The sequence below is a fragment of the Hylobates moloch genome, unplaced genomic scaffold, assembly GCF_009828535.3.
Source record: "Hylobates moloch isolate HMO894 unplaced genomic scaffold, HMol_V3 SCAFFOLD_37, whole genome shotgun sequence".
Lineage (NCBI taxonomy): Eukaryota > Metazoa > Chordata > Mammalia > Primates > Hylobatidae > Hylobates > Hylobates moloch.
Window position 1 is genome coordinate 283,829 of NW_026652312.1, and position 27,243 is coordinate 311,071.

Below are 27,243 nucleotides of genomic sequence, written 5' to 3' on the forward strand. Positions count from 1 at the left end.
TTTTTTTTTTTTTTGAGAGGGAGTCTCGCTCTGTAGCCCAGGCTGGAGTGCAGTGGAGTGATCTCGGCTCACTGCAAGCTCCGCCTCCTGGGTTCACGCCATTCTCCTGCCTCAGCCTCCCGAATAGCTGGGATTACAGGCGTGTGCCACTATGCCCAGCTAATTTTTTTGTATTTTTTTTTTTTTAGTAGGGACGGGGTTTCACCGTGTTAGCCAGGATGGTCTCTATCTCCTGACCTCGTGATCTGCCTGCCTCAGCCTCCCAAAGTGCTGGGATTACAGGCGTGAGCCACTGCGACGGGCCGCTATTTGCTTTTAAAGCAGGAAATATGAGAAGGAGAAAGTCTGCTGTAAGAGACTGTAGATTCCTAATTCTATTCCAAGAGTGGCAGAGAGGAGGATAAACTATCAGTTGACAAATATTTACTAAGACCTAATATGTACCTGGCATTATGCCAGGCATTGGAATAACTCCAGGATCTCCATCCTTAGGGACCTTATAATCTAGTTGGGAAATCAGAAAATAAATAAACCTGAATAGACAGGTTAGTTGATTGAGATGTTAATTTGTGTTTTGTTCATATTATAGGACAGCAAGCTATTTTTTTCCTTATCTTTTCCAAAGAGTGAGAATTCTATGTTCTAATGGTTTTGCTTTCAGATTCAAAAATACAAGATGTGAAAACCTGAAAATTATCCAGGTTTATATTTTGAAATGGGAGGTGGAGAATCAGTTTTATATCTACCAAAAGATGTTAAATCATGTCAATGTGCTTAAGAATATTGTGATAAAGGCCGGGCGTGGTGGCTCATGCCTGTAATCCCAGCACTTTGGGAGGCCGAGGTGGGTGGATTACTAGGTCAGGAGTTCAAGACCAGCCTGGCCAACATGGCAAAACCCCGTCTCTACTAAAAACACAAAAAGTAGCCAGGCATGGTGGCGTGTGCCTGTATTCCCAGCTACTCAGGAGGCTGAGGCGGGAGAACTACTTGAACCTGGAAGGCAGAGGTTGCAGTGAGCCAAGATCGTGCCACTGCACTCCAGGCTGGGCAACAGAATGAGACTCCGTCTCAAGACAAACAAACAAACAAACAAACAAACAAACAAACAAACATGTCAAAGTATATCACTATTTACCTACTGATAGTAATGCAAAATGATTCTTGTCCAAAGAAATGAAAATTGTGGAGAAATAAAAACTGTGGAAACTATTTTCATTTGATGTATTTGGTTAATGCAGTGGATTGATGGCCTATAAATATGTATATGTTTGAATTCTCCTTGCACTGGTTGTAACATCATACTGATTCTCTCCTTAACTAAATGAAATAAAATCTTTGACATGTGTTTGACTTATGTTTGTATATTTGTATGTCATTATCTTTAAAAAAATTTTTAAACATATTATAACTACTTGCCTAAATCATTGTTAGCTCAAAGTTGCTTCTATACTTTTTAATGAGAGAAAAATTCCATATTAATTACTGTATTCTAACACCCACATTTTTTGACATTCTTAAAATTTTTATTTATTTATTTATTTATTTTGAGACCAGGTTGTAAGACTGGCTAATTTTGTATTTTTGGTAGAGACAGGGACTCACCATGTTGCTCAGGAAGTTCTCAAACTCCTGGGTTCAAGTGATTCACCTGCCTTGGCCTCCCAACACCTATATAATTAATGTATAGTTTGTAGCAAGACTTTATTGAGTCTAAGTTGGTTCTTTCTTCTTCTTCTTCTTTTTTTTTAAGACAGGGTTTTGCTCTGTCACTCACCCAAGCTGAAATGAAGTGGCATGATTATGACTCACTGCAGCCTCGAACTGCTGGGCTCAAGTGATCCTCCTGTTTCAGCCTCCAAAGTAGCTAGGACTACAGGTGTATACCACGAAGCCCAGCTAATTTTGTTTTCTTTTTTTGGAGAGATGGGGTTTCACTTTGATGCCCACACAGTTCTTTCTGTTGTTTGTCGCTTTCTTAAGCACGTAACTATTAAAAAGGTTTACCTTTGGTGCACCGTCCTTTTGTATCCCTACATCGTTAGTGGCAATTCCTTTTACACTACCATCATCATGAAAAAGGACCTAAAAACGATAAAAACAAATTTATTAATACCTTGGAATTCATAATAATCTTGAAAAAACAGTAAACAGCCTTAGGTTTCTTAGAAGGTGAACATCTTCTCTAGATGATAGAAATACAGTTTAAAATGTTCAGGTAATAAAGAGACATGTATTAAGGTACTCCCTCTAGAGTATTAAAGAACAGAGCTCGCACAATGGGAAATGAAAACAATGCCACAACCTTGATGAGAAAGAAAAGGTGGAGACTACTAGAGAGATTACTAGGGAAACCAGTAAGATTAAACAAGAAGTGCCCTTCAGATGTCAAATCATGTGTAAAGAATCTGAAATGGAGGCCTGTAACACATGAAGAACATGAAGGTGGAGAGAAAGAAACTGTCAGAAAAGCTTACGTCTCAAATGAATGAAGACTTCAATAAACAAAAAATAAAACAAAACAGGAAGAAGCTGAAGACAGACCAAGGATGATAAAAGTTTATTTCTGGAGCAAGAAAAAGGGGGAAAATAGGTCAAAAGTGTAATTCTGATGAGGAGAAATAGTAATAGTCTGTAACCCTTGGTTTCTGTTTTCTCTGTGGAGGAAAATGCTCGTTGGATAGTAAAGTACAAGATGTACAATGCAATTACACAGCAGATTATAAGAAAGCATGGGCATGGAGAAGTACAAGAAAAGATTAGCAGCAATGGATATGAACCCAATCCCTGCAAAAAAAGAAAAAAAAAATATATATATATATAAATATAAAGGTTTTATTTGATATCCTGAAAACGAACAAATCAACAGCAGAATATGGCTACAGACTAAACTGAAGTTTGGCTCAGAGTACCCTCAAAAAACCCTGGCAAAGAGATCAATAATCTGTTGATGATAATCATTAAGGATCTGAGAAAAAGAAGAGTGACACAAGTGACTATAAGTGTTCATGTATGTATTCCAAAAGTGAAAATCATGGATTCTACAAACCACCTACCTGTGACTTTGACACTGATTCCAGTCAACAATGTTTAACAAGGAGAAATGCAAAATCCCACACTTGGGTCCAAAAACCCAAATGCATGTATATGGGTTAGGAAAACAGAAATTTATAGCAGTATAATACAGGGACCTATGTGTTTTATTTGACTTACAAACTGTAAGGGTAAAAACAAATAGAAAAAAACTGAATTTTTCTTGCCAATAACTTTTCTTTCAGCATTTCCTTTAGCAAACTTCCAACTGCAAATCCTTTATTTGTCTCTCTGAGATACATGGCAGTCTTTTTAAACTGCATTCCAGGAATGTCTTTTTTAGGGCTTTGGAGCCATCGCTTTGAAATGGAACATCAAGAAGGATGCCTCTTGTCTTCCTGTGTCTGTGGGAATTTGGGTAGGTGTTTGGCTCTAAGTTGTAACTTCCTGCTGGTCAAAAAACAAAACAAACAAACAAAAACCCAACAACAAAAAAACATTTAATTTTTCCTTAGAGTAAAAACAGTTAACATGTATGTAATGGATAGATTGTATCTGTAAAAACAGTTAACATGTATGTAATGAATGGATTGTATCTGCCTGGCTATTTAAAAGGGTGAGATTTATGTCTTGGCCTGTGATATGCATCATAGTCTTAGTTTAAGGCTAATTCAAGAATAAAACTGTTTCATTCTTTTTTTTTTTTTTTTTTGAGATGGAGTCTTGCTCTGTCACCCAGGCTGGAGTGCAGTGGCGCGATCTCGGCTTACTACAAGCTCCACCTCCCGGGTTCACGACATTATTCTGCCTCAGCCTCCCAAGTAGCTGGGACTACAGGCGCCCACCACTGCGCCCAGCTAATCTTTTTTTAGTAGAGACAGAGTTTCCCGGTGGTCTTGATCTGACCTCGTGATTTGCCTGCCTCAGCCTTCCAAAGTGCTGGGATTACAGGCGTGAGCCACTGTGCCCAGTCTTTTTTTTTTTTTTTTGAGACAGAGTCTCTGTTGCCAGGCTAGATTGCAGTTGCACCATCTCAGCTCACTGCAACCTCTGCCTCCCGGGTTCAAGTGATTCTCCTGCCTCAGCCTCCTGAGTAGATGGGACTACAGGCACCTGCCACCACGCCCAGCTGATTTTTGTATTTTTAGTAGAGATGGTGTTTCACCATGTTGGCCAGGAGGGTCTCGATCTCTTGACCTCGTGATCTGCCCACCTCAGCCTCCCAAAGTGCTGGGATAACAGGCATGAGCCACTGCGCCTGGCCTGTTTCATTCTTTTTTATAATTTATGAGGAGAATTTTTCTGGGTCCTCAGGCGATTTTATTTTTTATTTTTTGAGATGGAATCTCGCTCTTTCGCCCAGGCTGGAGTGCAGTGGCATGATCTCGGCCCACTGCAACCTCTGCCTTCTGGGTTCAAGCGACTCTCCTGCCTCAGCCTCCCAAGTAGCTAGGATTACAGGCATGTGCCGCCATGCCTGGCTTATATTTTGTATGTTTAGTAGAGACGGGGTTTCACCATGTTAGCCAGGATGGTCTTGATCTCCTGACCTCATGACCTGCCCGCCTTGGCCTCCCAAAGTGCTGGGATTACAGGTGTGAGCCACCGTACCCGGCCAAGATTTTATTTTTAATAATTTCCCCAGTAATGCATAATAAGAATCAATAGTGTGATGTGGTTGCCAAAAAAGTAATTGCTTTGAGGGAATTAATGGAAGACCAGTTTCTAGAATGGCGAAGATAACAGTTCTACACTAGACATGAAGTGGTTTATTCATTCTGGGTGCCGCTTTGTAAAGGGGATAAAAAGAGGATCCATTCAGAAGTTGGCAGCAAGAATACTGAAAGAACTCAAAACTCAAATTATGTACCATCATGGCTGAAAGAACTGAGAATATTTAAGCTAGTGCTGGGGCTCAGAAGATAATACCCTAAAAAGTATGTTCCTGGCATGCTGATGTTGAGGCTCAGAAACCGATATCCCAAAATATGGTGCTTTGACATGCTGAACTGAAGAAGCTTCAATGTCTCTCTGACCTTCCCAGGCCAACTGTCCCTGTCTCTTAATCGTCTGTCTCTCCCAAAGCACAGGATGAAGTTGTTCTCTGAAGTTCCCTTATCTTCCTAAAATATGGGCCTACCAAAGAAGCAAACAATTACTTCTGGTCCCTTTCCTGAGTTTTCATGAACGGAACTCATATTGCAGGAAGAATGACTGAAGTCTGTCTATAAACTTGGACAGCCTTCTGTCAGAAACCACTGTCTTCTCTGCAGGCTCAAGAGACTTTGTCCCAGGTCACTGTATGTTCTTCAAGCCCATTGAATTCCCCTAAAAATCACTTACTATCCCCCTAAAGTCATCCATACTTCCCCATCTCCATTTTCCCTACCAAGAAAGGCATATAACTGTACCCCATTGTGTGGTAGGGTAATCACTCTGTAATATTCCCTTCATGCACGCTGATAAACCTGTATGCCTTTCCTCCTACTAACCTGCCTCTTGTGAGTTTTCTATGAACCTTCAGAGGGTGAGGGGAAGTCTTCCCTTGGCACTCAGCCCCTATGCTGAGTACCTAGAACTGAAGAAAGACTGGAAGGCCTCAGAAACAAGGTCTTTCTAACCTTCTCCCATCCCTCTTTCTCTCCTAAAGCAAGTCACAGAAACCAGGATTCCTCTTCCTCAAAGACAGTCATAGAAACCAGAACTCCTCTCCCTTAATACAGGCCATAAAACCTAGAAAGGTTATTTTCTTACTTCTCCCTTTCCCCTTGAAAACTCTCATTCCAGAGGAGTTCTGCTCCAGCCATACCTCAGAGGAAGAAATGCTACACAAAAAGGCCAAAGAGAATGTGAACAGACAGGCCTTGCTTGGCTTCCTCTCTCAGTCTACTACCATTAGATCATACCCTTCTGTCTAATCACATTTCAACATGGCTGTCCATTCTTATTGTACCTAAGCATAAAAATGGTTTCCCCTGGGTCTTTGGGGCCTTTATTTCTGAAGGATTTCATATCATGTAAAACTTTGTTAAATAAATGTGTTATGTTATTCTTGTTACCCTGTCTTTTGTTACAGGAGTGTCAGCTGTGACCCTTGTGATGGGTAAGGAAGGGTATCACACCTTTCTGCTACTGGGGCTCAGAAAATGATAGGCTCAAATGTGGCACTCTGGCATGCTAAACCAAAGCAGCAGCTTCAAGGTCTCTCTGACCTTCCCCTCCTCCTGTCTTTCAATCCTATCTCTTCTAAAGCACTGGATGCGGCTTTTCTCTGATAATTTCATTCTCTACCTTAAGACTGGACCTGCCAAAGAGAACACAATGGTCTTCTATCGCATTCCTGAAATCTTATTATTAATATGTATTTCAGAAAAGAAAACAGAAATAAGCAGCTACACCTAAACAAACACTTTTTCATAAGATCATGCCTGCCTCTCAGGCTTATTCAAATTCCAAAGAGAATCATTTACAAGTTAATTTCTGTGTCTTGGGTGCATTCATTCTCCCTAAAAATCATTCACTTCCTCTCAAGATTGCTAAACACCCAATTTCCCCTTCCCTTCTGATGAAGGGTAGATAAGCATTTGGACCTCACTGGGTTATTGGGTCATCATTCTCTTGTGCTTACGCATATTAAATAAATCTGTATGCTTCTTCTCCTATTACTCTGTCTATTGTCAGTTCATTTCTGGTGAACCTTCAGAGGGCAGAGACAAACCTTTCCCTTAACTCCTATACCACCCCTACACTGGGAAAGAAAAAAATTCCACAGTAAAGATAGGGAGGAAGAGGGAGCAGGGAATAATTATAATTAGAAAGTTGTCCTTGGAAGAGGGCATAGATTTGTTCTGGATAGTATAAAACTGTAGGTAAGTTCTGTTCAAAATAAGGAAGAGGTTACCAACAATCCACAATTTTTCATCCCTTATGGTGAACAATCATAAGTTGGACAATCACTTGATGGGGGTACAACATCAGGAATTCAAGTACTCTTTGGATTAGATACTTTAAAGATTCCTTCTAATCTTATAATTCTAAAATCCCATGGCTTTTAAAAAATATTTATTTCTTCAACTTTATAAAATTCACCACTTATTAAAAAAAGAGAGTTCCTACGAATATTAAAAACAAAACAAAACTATACAAACCTCAGCAGCTGCATAACCAGGGTATACTTCAACACCAAGGGCTTCTGCTTGTTCGCCCATCCAGCTCACTAAATGTCCCAAGCGTACAATGTAATTGCCATGATTATTCATTGGAAGCCCTATAAATATATGCTTAATTTATAAATCTGACTTTTTATTGATAAGACATTACAAAAACATAAATACTTTAAAATTTCGAATCAATATGTATTTCTACGTAAGTGCTATATTGATGGTCACACTTTTAACTTATTTTCTACAATTTTGGTCTAGAGTTCTAATTTATTACATTACAAACAACATTAAAGCACTAAGTTAGAAATTCCTGCTTGGCTTACAAGGCTGTCTCAATTCTTCTAGACTGGAAGACAAAAGAACTGAGTTCTAGTCCTGCTTTCCCACCAGCTAGCTGTATAGCTTTGGATAAGTCCTTCAAATATCTGGGCCTCAGTTCTCATCTGCAAAATGAGGAAATTTCGCCAGATGAAATGTAGTTCCTTCCAGCTGTGGAATTCCATAGTTCTATGAATATTCACTATACCTTACCTGGAAGAATTGGCACAGGAATTCTGTATTTCTCTGTTAAAATTCCAAATCTGTCTTCTGTTACAGGAGTGTTAAGTGGAGCCTAGAAATAAAAGAAGAAAAAGAAATGTTTTTAGTTTATATTTGCAAGTGTAAATATAAATACAAAAAAACTGTAAAATGTACTCTGATGACAAAAAAAGAACTCCCCCGTAATTTTTTTTTGGCATTTCCTTTATAAAACTTGTCACTATAAATCCTTTCTCTGTCTGAAATGTATGGGAATCTTTATTTATTTATTTTTTTTTTTGAGACAGTGTCTCTGTCACCCAGACTGGAGTGCAGTGGTGCAATCTTGGCTCACTGCAGCCTCTGCCTCCTGGGTTCAAGTGTTTCTCCTGCCTCAGCCTCCCAAGTAGCTGGGCTTACAGGCACCTGCCACTATGCTGGGCTAATTTTTGTATTTTTAGTAGAGAGGGGGTTTCATCACTTTGGCCAGGTATTTTTAGTAGAGACGGGGTTTCACCATGTTGGCCAGGCTGGTCTCGAACTCCTGACCTCAAGTCATCCACCCCCCCCTTGGCCTCCCAAACTGTTGGGATTACAGGCATGAGCCACCACGCCCAGCCAGCTGGGAATCTTTTAAAAATCTAAACAAACCTCTTGCCAATTTTGCATCCCAGGAATATATTTCTTGGGAGTCTTGGAAACATCTTTGAAATGTGACCATCATGTCTTTTTGTCTCTGTAGAGAGGTTAGCCAAGGTGCTTGGCTCTAAGTTGAAACTTCCTGGTTGGTGAAAGGTAAGAGAAGTTTTATTTTCCTTTTGGATAAAGAAAATTAACATGTTTTGACACTGTACCTGCTGGGTATACACACTAAAAGGCACCAAAGGCTGTGTGGTGGCTCACAGGCCTGTAGTCCCAGCATTTTGGGAGGACGAAGCCAGTGGATTTGAGCCCACATGGCAAAAATCCCGTCTGTACTAAAAAAATACAAAAATTAGCTGGGTGTGGTGGCGCACACCTGTAATCCCAGCTACTGAGATTGGGTGAGGTGGGAGGACTACTTGAGCCTCGGAGGTTGAGGCTACAGAGAGCTATGATTGTGCCACTGTACTCCAGCCTGGGTGACAGAGTGAGACCCCGTCTCAAAAAAAAGGTGCCAAAGCAATAAAGGGCTTCAACATGAAAAACATTTTCTATTAGAATTGATATTATGTCAATGTTAATTCAATAATATCCATTTCTGATATAATATCAAAAGGATAAATTCAACTGGGCCCAATTAAAGTATTTCTAGTTTAAGGGAGCTTGATATTTCAGAAAGGAGAGCACAGATGAAATTTTTGGAATTCAATTTATTCCATATGGAAAGAATACAGATGATATTTATATAATTTTTGATCTTTGCAAGTATATTCACAACCACTGAATAATCTAATCTAGGAGGTAGGACAGGTATAATATAACCCATCTTAGAGAAGAAAAAATTAATAGTCTAAGATTTTAGCCAAATTCATACAAATTTTATTTAAGAAAATAAAACTTGGACTTGGTCCTCTTGGGCTATATCACACCTGTGGTTTTTCTGCTTAGGTTATGGGAAGCCATATTAATATGTTTCTTCAGAAAATCAGGTTATCCTCTTGGGCTTTAGATATTGCATTGTCCCCAAAATTATTACTTTATTAAGAACAATCATACAAAGACTTAAAGAACAAGTTTAAAAATACCCTCAAAATACAAAATGCCTCCCAAGAAATATTCAAAGGTCTTCTCAAGTTATCTTCTCATATATCCATTACATAAATACATGTAGAAAGCATTACACAAAAATATTTGTTAATATCATAAATTACAATTCTGATATAAATTTTTTTTTAATTTAAAAAGTATATAATTATTCCCTTAGAGTTAAATGGGCTGGGCGTGGTGGCTCATGCCTGTAATCCCAGCGCTTTGGGAAGCCAAGGCAGGTGGATCGCCTGAGGTCAGGAGTTCAAGACCAGCCTGGCCAATACAGTGAAACCCTGTCTCTGCTAAAAATACCAAAAATTAGCTGGGCGTGGTGGCAGGTGCCTGTAATCCCAGCTACTAGGGAGACTGAGGCAGAAGAATCACTTGAACCTTGTAGGTGGAGGTTGCAGTGAGCCGAGATCGTGCCATTGCACTCCAGCCTGGGCAACAAGAGTGAAACTCCGTCTCAAAAAAGGAAAAAAAAAAAAAGACAGAGTTACATGAAGAGGGTTTCCTATATTCCAGTAATTTGGGAACAATTACTGAAATACAATTACAAAAGATTAGACTTTGTATAAAAAACAATTTGTCATACCCCCTTCTCTTTCCAGTCTGGGAAGAGTTCTTTAAAAGCACCTGGATCAAGGCAAGCCCCTGAGAGAGTATGAGCTCCTATCTGGGCAGCTTTCTCCACTAGACACACGCGGATGTCCTTTTCATGTGCCGCGGCCAACTGTTTTAGACGAACAGCTGCAGAGAGCCCTGCAGGGCCTGCACCAACTATTACAACATCTGCTTCTTCTGCAAACCTTTCCATGTTCACTCCTGGGAGAAATAAAAATTCTAGGATTAATGTGACCCAATAATCACATGATAAATCACATGACAGTTAAAAAATATCCACTGTGCTTTAGAGCATTATTTATGGAAATTCTCTCTGTGTTTTGCACAATAATTATATTAAGCATATTACTGTATTAGTATGATTATATTCTTAGGTTCTGTTCCAGTACATACTTTATTTCAGTTTCCATAAACTAATTCTTGGCTTTGAGATTTATTATTATACATTTAGCAAATATTTACTTGTGTAAAATATGGTCACAAGTCGCTTAATGACAGAAATGCTTTCTGAGAAATGCATCATTGGGCAATTTTGCCCTTTTGCAAACATCATAGAGCATACTTACGCAAATTAGATTGTACTATGATACACCTAGGCAACACGGTATAGACTATTGCTCCTAGGCTACAAAGTTATATAGCATGTGACTATACTGAATACTGTAGGCAACTGTAACATAATAGTATGTATGTAACTAAACACATCTAAACACAGAAAAAGTACAGCAAAAATACAGTATAAAATATTTAAAAATGGTATATCTGTACAGGGTACTTACTATGAATAGAACTTACAGGACTGGAAGCTGTTCTTGGTGAGTGACTGAGCCGTGAGAATATGAAGGACAAGGACATTATACTACTATAGACTTCATAAACACTATACACTTAGGTTACACTGAATTTATAAAAAAATTTTTTCATCAGTAAATTAAACTTAGCTTAATGTTTTTATTTTATAAGCTTTTAAATGTTTTAAACTTTTTGACTCTCTTGTAGTAACACTTAGCTAAAACACAAACACATTGTACAGCTGTACAAAAAATGGTTTTTATATCATTTTTCTGTAAGTTTTTTTCTATTTAAAAATTTTTTTCCTTTTACCTTTTAAACTCTTTTATTAAAAATTAAGACACAAACACACACATTAGTTAGGCCTACACAGGGTCAGGATCATCAATATCTTCCACCTCCACATCTTCTTCCACTGCAAGGTCATCAAAGACAACAACACGCATGGAGCTGTCATCTCCTATGCAAATGGTAGCTTCTTCCAGAATACCTCCTGAAGGACCTGCCTGTGTCTGTTTTACAGTTAACTTTTTAAAAAAATTAAAAGTACATTCTAAAATAATGATAAAAGTATAATACAGTAAAACATAAACCAGTAACAGTCGTTTATTATCAAGTATTATGTACTGTACATAATTGTATATGGTAGACTTTTAAAGAACTGGCAGTAGAGTATGTTTGTTTACACCAGAGTCACCACAAATAATTGAGTAATGTGTTGAGCTACGATGGTCTCGAAGCTATGTTCTAAAAGATGTCACTAGGTGATAGGAATTTTTCAGCTCCATTATAATGTTAAGGGATTACCATCATAAATGTTGTCATGTTGTTGACTGAAGGGTCATTATGCAGCATGTGACTTGGTAAAGCCATAAAATATTATCAGATGTTTTTAAGTTATGAAAAATATAATACTCTCCTCCACAAAATGAAACAAAGTATCCAGAAAAGTCTCAGGAACTGTACACAAATTATTACTTACCTTCCCATCTCTTGTCCTTATCCCGGGGATAAATAGTATAATGGGTAGTAATTCGAGGCACAGTAGAAGTTGAAGACCATCTTGTAGCACATAGAGGTAGATAATTTTTCTTAATTTTTAAGGCATGAAAGCACTGATATGCTGCACAAAAATTATGAAAATTATTATCTTCCTTTAGTTTTCTTCAGTAGACTGAAAAAATATAAATGAATGACTATACTCAATGAGTACAGTGAAATAGACTATAATTTTTCCTAGGTGAACAATTTGAATAGCTTTTTCTCATAAAGCAATGTTTTCAAGTCTTAAATATTTTAAAACTAATAAGCAAATTTATTCAATTTAGCTCATGTCAGGCTTAACTATGGATTAGTCATGAAAGCTGAACACTTTGTGAGTAATATGGAGTATAATAACTGTGTTAGCTCAATGGCTTTAAGCACAAACTTGGTTTTATGGTCAGGTTCTTAAGGCAGTATCTTCTTCTTTTTCTTCTTCTTTTTTTTGAGACAGAGTCTCACTCTGTCACCCAGGCTGCAGTGCAGTGGTGCAATCTTGGCTCACCACAACCTCTGCCTCCTGGTTTCAAGCGATTCTCACGCCTCAGCCTCCAGACTATCTGGGACTATGGGTGTGCACCACCACACCCAGCTAATTTTTGTTTTTTTTTTTTTTAGTATAGATGGGGTTTTGCCATGTTGGCCAGGCAGGTCTCAAACTCCTGGCCTCAAGTGATCTGCCTGCCTCAGCCTCTAAAATTGCTGGGATCATAGGCGTGAGCCACTGCGCCTGGCCACAGTATCTTCTGATATCCTTAAAAATGTATACATTTTTGAGTCAACAAAAAGTATTTTATGGAAATGAACAGAAATGTGCAAAAATTTATCTGCAAAAATGTTCAGTGAACCTTCTCTGTTGTCCTCAAACCTTCAACTCCACCTCTTCTTTCCCTTATCCAGGGCAGGTACCCTAGCATCAAACCTCGTAAAGACAGAAGCAATAAGATGGGAATTTTCTCAACTCCTTGGCAGTAACTTCTAATATAATCTGTATTTGTGCCCACACTTTGTTCATTATCTCAGTTTATAGCAGAAGAGATGTCTTTTCTCCCATTGATTGTACTCAATGAATATAGTGAAATAGACCATATTCTTCTCCACTGGGGTAAATCTTTCTAGCTGGATGACAAGGCTTATCTCTCCCGTTGTCTAGAGACATTCCTCCATCTGATACCATCCCTTCTGATCTTCAGTTTTGACTCCCTTCTCAGCCCCTGTTCATCTTGATAATCGTCCCTATCATTGAAAAAAGACAAAGAATCCTCCCATGAAACCACTCTTGACGGATATAAAAACTTATATTTGGAGCTATATTCATTAGAAGTCTGTTATAGGAGAAGGGATAGAATAATTAAAAAAAGAATAAAGAGTTCAGAAATAGAATACACATAGGTATATGGTATATAATAAAGAAACCATTTCAAATTAGGGAGAAGAAATGGTTACTCATTAAATGGTGCAGAGATAGCAAGAAAGCCATTCAGAAAAAAAGTATACTCTGCTCCCTAGGTCAAAATGAATTATATTTGATCGAAGATTTTATTAGGGAAAGTTCAAAGTATAAAAGACTATGGTGGGCTGGGCACAGTGGTTCATGACCGTAAATCTCAGCTAAGGTGGGAGGACTGCATGAGGCCAGGAGTTCAAGATCAGCCTAGGCAATATAGCAAGACCTCTTCTCTACAGAAATAAAAAATAAAAAGTAAAAAAATTAGCTAGGTGTGGTGGTATGCACCTGCAGTCCCACCTACTCAGGAGGCTGAGGTACGATGATCACTAGAGCCCAGTAATTCGAGGCTACAGTGAGCTAGGACCACGTCACTGTACTCCAACCTGGGCAACAAGCACCTTGTCTCAAAAAAAAAAAAAAAAAAAAAAAAAAAAAAAAGATGGTGATATATCCATAAATTCTTCAATTCTCTCCTCCCTTTGAGTGAAGTGGGATGAACTTACTGAGTAGCTTCTAACAAATAGAGAATGGAAAGTGAAAAATGTTAAGTTTACAGTAGAGAAATATGGCAGATAACACTTTAAGCAAGTGATCAAGTTTAATGTTACCAGCAATAAGACATATTGATACCATGTATCCCTGATACGATGTGGTGAAAAGCGTTCTTTACCTCTATGGTATTTATCCCCAAAAATCTTTAACCTCAGTCTAATCATGAGAAATGATAAGAACAAACTCAGATTGAGGGACATTCTACAAAATGCTCGACCAGTACATATCAAAAGTGTAAAGGTCTTGGGACACAAGAAAAGACAGAGGAACTGTCAAATTGAAGTAGACTATGGAGACCTGCCAACTAACGGCAACCTTGTGCCCTGGACCGGATCCTGGAACAGAAAAAGAAGATCTGAATAAAATCTGTAGTTTAATTAACTTTATTTCATCAATGTTAATTTCTTAGTTTTGATAATTACACTATGGTTACATAAGACATGAAGCTCAGCGAACGGCATATGAGAACTCTCAGTACTATCTTTGCAACTCATCTGTAAATCTAAAACTACTTCAAGATAAAAAGTTTAAAAAAAGATTATGGTGATAAAAAAGTTAACTCAAGAAAGATCAAACCCAAATATAAGAGCTAAAACCATAAAACTCTTTGAAGACATGAGTGTAAATATTTGTGACCTTGTGTAAACCAAAAATAAAATTCTAAGGCCCCCAACCAACTGAATGGACTCTCTTCTTGGCCAAGGGGATTCCAAAGAAACCCAAAAAAGTAGTTCATGCCATGATGGCAAGTGGGGGGTCAGACATGCCTCATTATACCCTCTCCCTTTTGGAGTTTAGACATAACTGACCAGCATTAACATTAATATTGAAATCCTAAGACTGACAGAACAGACTCTTTGTAGCAATAAGATAACAACTCCAACCTGACTCTGGTATAACATCACATGACAACAGGCCCTAGAGGAAATCAAAGTATTGTACCCCAAAATATATTTCATGGACATAATTTTTGGATTGGCCCTGCAAAGCTGTCTCTTGTGAGGAAAATTTACATTCTGTGGAGAATTTGCTTTCCTTTCTAGGCCTTTTCCTGATCTAGGAGAGATTTAACTAAGAGTCTGATACCTTTTAAGGCAAGCTTGTCCAACCTGCAGCCTATGGGCCGCATGTTGCCCAGGATGCCTTTAAATGTGGCCCAACACAAATTCATGAACTCTGAGATGTCCTGCTTTTCCAGGCCAAGCCAATGTAAACCTTATATGTATTGATTAATGTCTCTGCCTATAACTTCTCTCCCTAAAATGTATAAAATCAAGCTGTAACCCAACCACCTTGGGTACATGTTCTCAAGACCTCCTGAGGCTGTATCATGCATGGGTCATGGTCCTCACATTTGGCTCAGAATTAATCTCTTCAAATAGTTTACGGAGTTTGGCTTTTTCATCAACACTTGGATTAGGCAATGGTTTCTTTGATAGAACAACCAAAAACATAAGCAACAACAAAAAATACAGTTAAATTGCACTTCATCAAAATTAAAACCTTTTGTGCATCAAAGGATACCATTAAGAAAATGAAAAGACAGCCCGTGGAATGGGAGAAAATATTTTCAAATCATATATCCGATAATGGACTTATATTTAGAATATATAAAGAACTCTTATATCTAGTAATAAAAAGACAAATAACCCAATTAAAAAGTGGGCAAAGGATCTGGATAGACACTTGTTCAAAGATGATATACAAATGACCAATAAGTACATGAAAAGATGCTCAGCAGCATTAGCCATCAGGGAAATGCAAACCAAAGCCACATGAGATACTACTTTACATCCACTAGCATGGCTATAGTCAAGAAGTCAAGCAATAATAAAAGCACCTTTGGCCGGGCGCGGTGGCTCACGCTTGTAATCCCAGCACTTTGGGAGGCCGAGGCGGGCGAATCACGAGGTCAGGAGATCGAGACCATGGTGAAACCCCGTCTCTACTAAAAAATATAAAAAATTAGCCGGGCGTGGTGGCAGGCGCCTGTAGTCCCAGCTACTCGGAGAGGCTGAGGCAGGAGAATGGCGTGAACCCGGGAGGCGGAACTTGCAGTGAGCCGAGATTGCGCCACTGAACTCCAGCCTGGGTGACAGAGCGAGACTCTGTCTCAAAAAAAAAAAAAAAAAAAGCACCTTTGCAAAAATTATAACTGAGAAAATTATTACAGTCAAAGAGATCTGACCTAACTGACTCCATCTTGCTTCTAACCTCCAAGTAGTCCTTGTTCATTCCTGGGAGTAGGCTGAACTAACTTTGGGAGTTTATAGTTAGTTTTTTGAAACAAAGACAATCACAGCCCTTTTCCAGAACAAACCCCCTTCCTTCCTGGGGACCAGACTGTCTTTGCAGGACTAACAAATTAGCTACAAGATTAGAAATTATGGTTTAAGAGTCATGCAGCTGGAGGTGGCAAGATTCTGAACCTTCCCAAATTGCTCCTGGGGATAACATCACTATTGTAAAATCTAGGATCACTACTTGAGGTATTTTGCAGATCCTGCACTTGATGGATCAGCTGGCACCTGGCTCATCTGGTCGTTTGGCTCCCACCCCAGAACTGACTCAGTGCAAGAGGACAAACTCATCTCCCTATGATTTCACCTCTGACCTGACCAATTGGCACTCCCCACTTTCTGACCCCCCTACTCATCAAATTATCCTTAAAATCCCCAGTCTCCAAGTTTTTGGGGAGACTGATTTGAATAATAATAAAACTATGGTCTCCTGTACAGCTGCCTCTGTGTGAATTAAACTCTTTCTCTATTCTAATTCTCCTGTTTTGATAAATTGGCTCTGTCTGGGTAGTGGGCAAGGAGAACCCATTGGGCAGTTTCAATAACAAGAGTTAGCAAGGATGTGGAAAAATTGGAACCCTCATACACTCCTGGGGGAATGTAAAAATGATGCAGTCTCTTTGAAAAACAGTCTGGCAGTTCCTCAAAAGGTTAAACATAGAGTTTTCATATGACCCATTCCTAAGTCTATCCCTAAGATAATGAAAACATACTTCTACACAAAAACTTGCACATGAATGTTCCTAGCTTTTTTTTTTTTTTTTTTTTTTTTTGAGACAGGGTCTGTCTCTGTCACCAAGGGTGGAATGCAGTGATGTGATCATGGCTCACTGAAGCCTTGACTTTCCAGGCTTAAGTGATCCTCCCACCTCAGCCTCCTGAGTAGCTAGGGCTACAGGTGCATGCCACCATGCCCGGATAATTGTTTCTATTTTTTCGTAGACAAGCAGTCTCACTGGGTTGTGTAAGCTGGTCTTGAAATCCTGGGCTCGAGCAATCTGCCTGTCTCAGCCTCTCAAAGTGCTGGGATTCCAGGTGTGAGCCACCACACCTGGCCAACAGCTGAATTATTTATAACAGCCAAAAAGTAGAAACAACCTAAATGTTGATCAATAAATGGTAAGAAGTGATATATCCAAATAATGAAATATTTAGCAATAAGAAGAAATTGAATATTGATATATGTTACCACATAGAACTTTGAAAACAATGCGCTATGTGAAAGAAGCCAGTCACAAAAAGACAACATAGTATATGCTTCCACGTACAGGAAATATTCAGAATAGGCTAGTCTACAGAGACAGAAAGTAGATTAACTGTTGTCTAAGGCTGGAAGGGGCTTGGGAGTGAATAGTTTCTTTTTGGGGTGACGAAAATGTTCTAAAATAGACTGCAGTGATGGTTTCACAACTCTGACTATACTAAAAACCATTGAATTGTACATTTTAAATAGTATATATTGTATGATGTGTGACATATCTTATTAAAGTTTATTAAAGCTGTTATAAAAAAGAGCATTTATAGCCACACACAAAAATATTATGAAGAAAACAGGTAATTTTTTTTTAGAATCTAGGATTTTTCAAAGTTATTTTCTAAGAATGATAAAAATCTAAAAAGTTACAATATCACTAGACTAAAAATTTAAACCATTTATGTGACCAAAAAAGGGTAAAAATATAAATGTCCTTAGTTGTCTGTATTCTGCAGCAGATAGCATGCTCCAAAAGCACTGACCTTGTTGTATGTGAAAACCTAATGTTAGGTATACATATTTGTTGACTAAATATTAGATAGTCCTTGACACATGGTACTATAAAAGATTAATGCTTTTCAGAGTCATTTTCTGTGAAAAGGCAAATCTTTTAGGCAATAAAAATCTGTGTTTGGTCATTTTTTTTTTTTAAAGTGGCAAAGAAATGAACTTACTTACGCATACTAAAAACTATAGCACTGGGGCCAGGCATGGTGGCTCATGCCTATAATCCCAGCATTTTGGGAGGCTGAGGTAGGAGGATCACTTGAGGCCAGGAGTTTGAGACCATCCTGGCCAACATGGCAAAACCCCGTCTCTACTAAAAATACAAAAATTAGCCAGGCATGGTGGTGGGTGCCTGTGATCCCAGGTACTACGGAGGCTCAGGCACGAGAATCACTTGAACCCGGGAGGCAGAGGTTGCAGTGAGCTGAGATTACATCACTGCACTCCAGCCTGGTCGACAGAGAAAGACTGTCAAAAAAAACCCAAAAAACAAAAAAGCTATAATATTGGGAACACTTTTTAAGCCTTAGATAACTATTCACCTATCCTAAATTTTGAAAAAAAAAAAGTATATTAAATACATAAAGATATTCTAGAACTCAGTTCAAGAGTTCAAATACACTATAATGAATATTTAAAATATTTAGTTTTCAATGCATTGTAGTTTAGTGTATAGAAGTTATTTACTTCTAAAAACTGAAGACTGACATATGACAAACTATTTCTACTGCTTGTATAGCTACTGATTTTCTTGAAAATATTTGGAACTGTGTAATCTGAATTTCTCCAAAGGATTGGAAAAAAAAAGTCACAACCTTTACCCCTTTTCTGAAAACACATCTGATATCTCACTTTAGACATTTGAATATTCAGTCTCCGTGGTTGAGAAGAGAGGTCACAAAGTCCACTGAACTCATAGCATCACCATATCAAAGTCACACTGATGGCACATTGGTGTCTACATCTTTCACGCCAGCAGGCTATGAAAATGGCAATGAACTGCCATCCAAAGAAAACAGAAATGGTAGTGGAATTTGGTTAGCACGGGGCCCAAGGCTGATTGCATCTAAATTAGGCTCTAAGGCAGATAGCATCTGACTACTTTAACGTTCCAAACACCATCTTATCCATACATTAAGTGCAGCAAAAAATGCATGGGTGACATGAAATTTAAACAAAGTTCTAATTTCTTAATATATGGAAGCCAAATTTAACAAAATTCTACTTTCATGAAATTTCATAAGAATATCCTTGAATTTGCAATATTTATACTTAATGATTCTATCACCAAAACTTAAGTAAGCTAAAGATAGAAAAAAATTAAGCCAGTTATGACAGAATATGAGATCCTTTAGGGAACTTTTCTGTTTGAATTAACGACAACAACAAAAATTTAAGCAAAACGTTAAAAAGACCATCCAACTTCATCTGTCACGGTGGTTCAAAGAATACCCATAACACGATAAAGCCCTTAGAGTTAATTTAATTTTATTTTTTTTGAGACAGAGTCTGGCTCTTTTACCTAGGCTGGAGTACAGTGATGCGATCTCAGCTCACTGCAACCTCCACCTCCGGGTTCAAGTGATTCTCCTACCTAAGCCTCCTGAGTAGCTGGGATTACAGGAGTGGGCCACCACGCCCAGCTAATTTTTGTATTTTTAGTAGAGATGGGGTTTCACAATGTTGGCCAGGCTGGTCTCGAACTCCTGACCTCAGATGATCCATCCGCCTCGGCCTCCCAGAGTGCTGGGATTACAGGCGTCAGCCACCACGCCCAGCCCTTAAGAGTTAATTTTAGACAACGCAGAAAAACTGGCTCCAGATACACTTGAGTGACTTGGTCAACATATGAATGTTAACCATGATGTGACAGATCAGACTTCAATTTCTTTAGACTGAACTAGGATGGCTGCGAAGACGAAAGTCAGGTCAGGACCAGGGAGAAAAACTGGGCAAATACGGTTTTTTTTCCATTTCCAACAAAGGTTTGAGGATTAGAACCAGGATTTGGGAAGCCTCAGCTCAGGAGTCCACCGAGGTGTGTGTGTGTGTGTTGACAGGTGGTGGTGATGCCGAGGGCATGTTGACAAATTTTCCCCGCCCTTGACCTTTGGCCTAGATATTAATTCCACCAACTGGGGCAACCCCAGAGGGAGGAAGTCAGGGTCCCCCACCAGGCTGACAGAGCGTGACCTTTGCCCTAGATAGCCTGAGAAAGCTGATGAGAGAAGGGGCGACAGGTGCCTACAGCCCCCAGGACCGGCCTTGTCCCTTTTGCCCTAACTCCTCCACTTATCCCCACCGCCCGTTCCCTCTCACCCGGGCAGGACAGCTTGGCTAGCGGCACCAGCATGTTCAAAGTCACCAGGACTCTCGGTCGGACACAACAGGAGGACTGTCCGCTGCTCGCGGCGGGCGCTGGACCTCTAGGCCGCGAGGGGCGCCATCACCTGCCGGAAAGCAAGAACTCTGCTGCAGTTCGCCTCCCCGCTCTGCCTACCGCTCTTGCTTCACGGCGTTCCCACCTCCTTCTCGCTCTGCGCCGGCGCCACGGATGACGCGGCGGCCAGCCGAGGCTTCCGGGTCATGTACCAAACCAGGGAAAGATAAGAGACTCCAAGTCCCAGCCGGGGCGCGGTGAAACAGCCAGAGCGCGGCCAGAGGGGTCCGCGAATCCCACAGCACAACGCACGCGCAGTGAAAGGCAGTAGAAGGCGGGGCGACGCACACGGTTTCCTGGGAGGTGTAGTTTTCTCTACGAGCGCCCTTCGAGAACGACTGGAGGCTCGCGCAGGAGCTGTGAGCTGCCTAAGGTGAATTGACTCATATGATTGGCTGTCCCGAAAAATGAAATGTCTTTGTGGTCCAGGGCTGAGACCCACGAGGAGACGGGGCGGGATTTGTGGCGTTAGGAGGCGGGGCCTCTCGGCTTTGGGCGCGAGTGGTTAAAAGACAGTGGGTGTCGGTTCGGCTTCTCGGTTCGGATTCCGCAGTCCCAACCCTTCCCCATGGCCGACCCTGAGGAGTTGCAGGTTTCTTCGCCGCCCCCGCCGCCTCCTTCTTCTCCCTCCTCTTCAGACGCCTCTGCAGCATCTTCCCCGGGCGGCCCAGTGAGTTTGGGCTGGCCAGTTCCGAGCAGGCGCAGCGGCCGAACGGTGGACCCGCTGGAGGAAGTGGAGCTGCAGATCGGAGACGTGAGTGTGGTGTCGGGACCGCGTCCCCCCTCGGCGCCTCTGGGAAGACGGGCGGCGGCGGGGCTCGCGAGGCTAGGGAATCGGTCCCCCAACCCCCACGACCCGGGACGACCGGCTCTTCTGCGCCCCAGAGCGTGCGGGCGGGAAGCGGGGGGGATGCCAGCAGCTAAAGTGCCACCCCTCTCTGAGGGTTCCCCCTTTAGATTTAGTGGTGAGGAGTCTTAAGGGGTTATCCCTCCACCCGCCCCACCCCTCACTGGTTTCTTTTTGTCTCGCCTTCTGGTTTCAATCATCCTCAGTAACCCGAAGCCACGCAGCTCTGCGCTGCCTGTTGCTGGCTCTCTTTGCGTCCTCCTTTCCCATCGGAGAATAGTTTTCACTGCATGGGTTTGCTGGCTGGCTGTGGGTGCTTAGGATCAGGCTGTGGTTTCTTTCCATGGGACTTAGAGCCTGCTGTTCTAGTTGGCCACCTGCCCAGGGACAGCTGATAATGCCATTGTCTGCCCCAGGCCTGCTTAGCGCTGGACCCAGCTTGAAGGGCTTAGGTCATGTGGATTGGCTTCATTGACGGTTTAGTTCAGGACTCCTCCCTTTGTATGATTGCTAGAATGCATACTTAGGATAGTTTCTGTTAAATCTCGAATCCCCAGAAACTAGCACCCTACCTCCCAACCCTAACTCACACACCACTGGAGGGGAGAAGACAGGCAAGGGGAATTTTATGTTCTCTTGAGTGAGTCAAGTGGAATGAGGTATGTAGGGTGTAACCTTCTGGGAGAGTTCTGTGGCCTGACCTTTCCTGCAGATTGGAAACTAGGGGATGAACTAGATTATCTCATTGCTCCGCAAGTATTTTTTTTAAGGATGACTAGAGTACTTATCCAGCTTTTATTTTTGCAGAACAAACTGATTGCAAGTAAATATGTAGAATGAAGTGCTAACGTGTTATTGAGGAACACTGTTTTATTTTATATCATTGGGGAAGAAAACGTTTGGCTGAAAAGTGAATTTTCCACCAGGAGCTGAGTGTTTTCTGCATTTGTGTGTGATTTTTTGATGTTATTTGTCAGAGCTCAGAGTTTCTGTTCTTTGATCTATGCATTTTCATTGTTTAAATTGTTCACAGGTCAATGTCCATGTTACCCAAATAGCAGTAAGAATTATTTATGATGAAATCCCTCAGATACTTCTGGCACTTAGTGTCAAGGGGTCCAAGTCATCTTGTTGAGCTGAGACTGTAGTGTATTTTCATAGAAAACAACAACAGTGGGCCAAGCACGGTGGCTCATGCCTGTAATCCTAGCACTTTGGGAGGCTGAGGCGGGTGGATCACCTGAGGTCAGGAGTTCGAGACCAGCCTGACTCACATAGAGAAACCCTGTTTCTACTAAAAATACAAAATTAGCCGTGCGTGGTAGCGCATGACTGTAATCCACCTACTAAGGAGGCTGAGGCAGGAGAATCGCTTGAACCCCGGAGGCAGAGGTTGCAGTGAATCGAGATGGTTCCACTGCACTCCAGCCTGGGAAACAAGAGCTAAACTCCTTCTCAAAAAAAAAAAAAAAAAAAAAAGAAAGAAAAAAAAAGAAAACAACAATACTGATTTGTCATGTCTCAGACATAATGGATATTTTTCAAGCAGACCTGTTTCTTCAAAGTCTACGCAATATTAAAGAATTTCTTAGGTTCCCTGAAAGAGCCAGTGCTTTAGTTTGAAAATTGATTATTTTTAAAGAAAATAACATGGGCATTGGATTCAAAGCCTTAAGCTATTTTTAGACTGCTTATAAAATGAGATGAGAATTTTAAAAATAAAATTATGTTTGACTTTTTTTTTTTTTAGGCAGCCTTTTCATTAACCAAACTTCTTGAAGCCACATCTGCAGTATCAGCTCAAGTGGAAGAACTTGCCTTCAAATGTACAGAAAATGCACGTTTCCTTAAAACGTGGCGGGATCTCTTGAAAGAAGGCTATGATTCTTTGAAACCTGGTGACTAATTTGGCATACTTCATTGTTTAATAATGACTGCAATAATTCATACTTCTTATGTCATATTTGTACATGTACCACACGTATAGGATGACCTCTGTCCAGCAGTTCTGCAGATACTCAGAATGAAATTTTTCTTGGTTTTTGTGAAAGCAGAATACCGATGCTATTTTTGTTGCGGACCAGTACTTGTTTGCCCTTAAATACTTTACGCCTCTGAACTTTCACAGAATCGTTTATGAAAGTTAACTTCATCAATAGACGGTTAATATTAATAGAGCCACAGTGCTACCAGTAGCAAACTAGGTAGACCATTATTTGTTTTGCAACAAGATGCTAAGCATGGCAGAGTTTGAAGTTGCGTTTCATCTTAAGGACCAAGGGAGGTAACTTTAAAGTTGCCAGTGGTGGATCCAGCTCCATTAGGCTAAGTTGTCTACAGCCAATGATTGTGTCTTTATTCTATATCCCCAGCACCTAAAACAGGGTCACACAACACTCACTAAATGTTTGTTGAATAAAAGAGTTAACAAACATAATTAAAAGCTTTTTTTTCTTCCTATATTTAGCATGAAGACTGTCATTGTTTTTCTAGGAAATGTATGAATCTGAACTTTTTTGACTTGAAGAAAAACATTCTTTTTTTAGAGATTTGGACTTTGATGATAGGTTTTAAAAATATATGATAAATATTTTTTGTACTTCTTTGATTTTTTTTTAAAGACTTTACTTCAGAAAAGGAAAGACTGTCTAGAAAGAATGCATATTTTTTCCCTATTTATTTCTGTGGTTACTGCTTTTGCAGTTTAACAGTGTTTGTATTTGATATTTGTATATGTTTGATAGCTATCTTTAAAGTGCCTTATCAGATTTATGGCTCTGTGCTGTTACTTTTTGAGCTTTGCAAGTTGTGTACATAATAATTCTAAAGAAGTTACTTTGTTTGCAATGCATCAAATTTAAATGATGTGATTTTTTGGTATTATTTGACCTTAGTGACACTGTTCTATTTTGCATCCTGTATCTTATGTTGCTTTTTGTGTTTTGTATTGTGTGTCAACGATTAAGCCACCTAATTCTCTACCATATATAACTTCTGGACATTTTTGATATGACATCTTAATTCTTTGTAGATATGGAGATAGGTACAGAACTATATTCTAATGCCCCACAATGGGGCTATGAGAGGGGACAGATGGATGGGCAAATAATAGTCTTGTTTAACATATTAGGTCATAGTTCTTGATTAGTTTTTTTAGTTAAAGATCACACATAGGGTGTGATTTCTATACCAAAGATATGCTTATTTCAGTATTAGAAAAATATTCTTATATGTCCTGAAAATTGCAGTTTTTAAAATGTGTAAAAATAAATTCTTATTAAAAGCACATTTTATTTCCATTTATTTGGATTCATTACCTTAAAACTTTTTATTGACGTATTTCAAAGATACAGGAAAGGTAAATGATTTCAAGAAAATCCATGTATTTCTACCATGCAGATGTAATAAATGTTAGCATTTGGCTGTATTTTCTTCAGACAGACATATATATGTAATTGCAAATGTTAGATACATTTGAAGTTTGCTTTGTTACCTCTTTGATCCTGTCCTGTTCCTCCCTCCCCAGAGTCCCCAGAGGTAACCTCTAGAGGGGGCATATATTCTAGTGTGTGTTTTTATATTTTTAATACAAATATATTTTTTAAAACCGCTACAAAATACTGTTTTATGTATATGGTAGCCAGCCTCCAGATGGCCCCAGTGATCCCTGGCCTCCTGGTGTTCATGCCCCAGTATAGCCTTCTCCTGCATTTTACAGTGCTGACTTTTCTAACTACCAGGATATTGAGCAAATGCAGTATGTGATTTCTGAGGCCATATCTTTTATTTTTTTATTATTATTATTTTTTAAGAGACAAGATCTCACTCTATTGCTCAGGCTGGAGTGGTGGCAGGATCATAGCTCACTGTAACCTTAAACTTGGACTCAAATGAGCCTCCCATCTCGCCTCCTCCTAAAGCACTGGGATTACAGGCATTTTTGCTCATTTTCCTATGTTGTTTTTTTACTTGTCAGTTTTTAGATATTACATATTTTGAATACTAATGATCTGTTGTGTATGTTTCAATTATCTTTTTTAGTCTGATTTGTCTTCATATTATGGTTATGAAATCTTGAATTTTTAAATTTTAATGTAATCTTACCAATCTTTCATAATGATTTGCTTTTTCTGGTTTTTGTATAGGAAATGTCATAAAAATAGTCTTATTCAGCCTTCCAAAAGTTACAAAATTTTTGTTTTTAACATTTAGATGTTTAGTCCAACTGAAATTTGTTCTCTTTTATGGCATTTTAGAATCTTGTTTTAATTATTTTTGCATATTTATAGCTGTTCCTCCAAGTATCAGTTTTTCAAGTGCAACATCTGTCATGCAGTTACTATATAAGAGCCAGATTCTGACCTTTCTGTTCTTTTTATCTGAAGGAAATTCAAACATGCCACCCCCAAATACGCTGATTTGGCATACTGATTATTTCAAGCTAAAGGTACTTGAGAAACAGTAGTTGCAGAAATGGTTATCTTAACTGTCCTTTTCTACCTGTAGCAAGCCATACAAACTTCTTTGAGAAAGATGCTTTCCTGATACCAAAATGAGAAGATGGCTCTAATCAGCTGAGACAGCACCAGAGGAATCTACAAAAAAACCTTACCGTTAGTTTCTTGCCATATATTTACCTTCCCGCAGTTTCTGCCTCTGGAAGCCTAAGACTGCTTTCTTTCGTCTTGTCACACTTCTCTGAAATGTATTCTTTGTGGAAGATGCTATATAATTTAGAGTTGTAAGCCACTACTTGTGTTTATCTTTTCATTGAGTTTTCTCTTGTGTGATGTACACTGCATATATTAATAAAATTACTTGTTTTTCTCTTGTTAATCTGTCTTTTGTTATAGGGATCTGTCCCAGCTATGAACTTATGAGGCTTGAGGAGAAATTGTATTTCCTCCACTACAGATTTATTTGCTTAACTCCATGCTAAATTCAATTTGTCTTTTCCTGTAAGAAAAGAAAAAATATGTTACTGATTTCTAATTCTATTGAGTTATGGTCAGCTTAGGACAACTGCTGGTTTCAGGTAGTGAGCTTTCTATGGGCACTTTAAGAGTTTACAAAGTGACCTTTTTACATTTCTGTTTGCTTTATGGGAGAGGTTGGGGAAGAGCTGAAAGCATAAATATTTTCTCAAAGACTTAAGAATTTTTTTTCTTTTTAAGTTGGTAAGCAGTCCATTACCAGCCCTGCAAAAACCCCAAAGGAATGATGTAAATTTTTTTTGAGACAAATTCTCACTCTTGATGCCCAGGCTGGAGTGCAGTGGTGTGATCTTGGCTCACTGCAACCTCCACTTACCGGTTCAAGCGATTCTCCTGCCTCAGCCTCCCTAGCTGGGATTACAAGTGCACGCCACCACATCTGGCTGATTTTTGTATTTTTAGTAGAGATGGGGTTTCACCATATTGGCCAGGCTGGTCTTGAACCCTTGACCTCAGGTGATCCATCTGCCTCAGCCTCTCAAGGTGCTGGGATTGCAGGCATGAGCCACTGCACCCAGCTGATGTAAATTTTTTAAAGCCTCGAGACTAAAGTCAGTAAGATGAAATTGTTAACATAAAAATGTGTTACGTTTCAAAAATTCTGAGTTTGAAAGATGTGCCAGGTACTATGTCAAGAGCTTTATGATGGGGTGCATTGGCTCACGCTTGTAATCCCTGTGTGTCCGGAACTGGTGGGTTCTTGGTCTCGCTGACTTCAAGAATGAAGCTGCAGACCCTCGCAGTGAGCATTACAGTTCTTAAAGATGGTGTGTCCTGAGTTTGTTAATTCAGATGTTCAGATGTGTCCGGAGTTTCTTCTTTCTGGTGGGTTTGTGGTCTTGCTGACTTCAGGAGTGAAACTGCAGACCTTCACGGTGAGTGTTACAGCTCTTAAAGGCGGCGTGTCTAGAATTGTCCGTTCCTTCCAGTGGGTTTGTGGTCTCGCTGGCTTCAGGAGTGAAGCTGCAGACTTTCGCGGTGAGTGTTACAGCTCA

The 27,243-nt window shown here is 39.7% G+C and overlaps 2 protein-coding genes across 5 annotated transcripts in view; one reads left to right on the plus strand and one right to left on the minus strand.

The window, feature by feature from the left end:
- LOC116463452 (electron transfer flavoprotein-ubiquinone oxidoreductase, mitochondrial-like) overlaps positions 1-20,693 on the minus strand; it is a 36,997-nt gene extending 16,304 nt beyond the window's left edge. Inside the window, exons 1-7 of one of the 3 annotated variants that reach the window (XM_058434638.1) lie at positions 20,493-20,693; positions 20,287-20,417; positions 11,845-11,985; positions 10,042-10,271; positions 7,728-7,809; positions 7,182-7,300; positions 2,008-2,085 (exon numbers count right to left, since the gene is read on the minus strand). In XM_058434638.1, coding sequence (XP_058290621.1) covers positions 2,008-2,085; positions 7,182-7,300; positions 7,728-7,809; positions 10,042-10,271; positions 11,845-11,985; positions 20,287-20,320 — 684 coding nt within the window. In that variant the 5' untranslated portion in view covers positions 20,321-20,417; positions 20,493-20,693. Of the gene's footprint in view, positions 1-2,007; positions 2,086-7,181; positions 7,301-7,727; positions 7,810-10,041; positions 10,272-11,844; positions 11,986-20,286 lie in introns of all 3 variants that reach the window. The other 2 variants (XM_058434639.1, XM_032146563.2) reach the window with 2 other exon arrangements.
- A 165-nt stretch (positions 20,694-20,858) lies between these two features.
- LOC116463453 (renal cancer differentiation gene 1 protein) lies at positions 20,859-26,090 on the plus strand. Of its 2 annotated transcripts, XM_058434640.1 has the most exons (3): positions 20,859-21,161; positions 23,005-23,152; positions 25,761-26,090. In XM_058434640.1, exons 1-3 carry the CDS (start codon positions 20,976-20,978, stop codon positions 25,808-25,810), a joined length of 384 nt encoding a protein of 127 aa, XP_058290623.1. In that variant the 5' UTR covers positions 20,859-20,975; the 3' UTR covers positions 25,811-26,090. The 2 variants fall into 2 exon arrangements, with proteins under 2 accessions (XP_058290623.1, XP_032002456.1); XM_032146565.2 differs by lacking the exon at positions 25,761-26,090 and having other exon boundaries at positions 23,005-23,160.
- Positions 26,091-27,243: the final 1,153 nt, after the last annotated feature.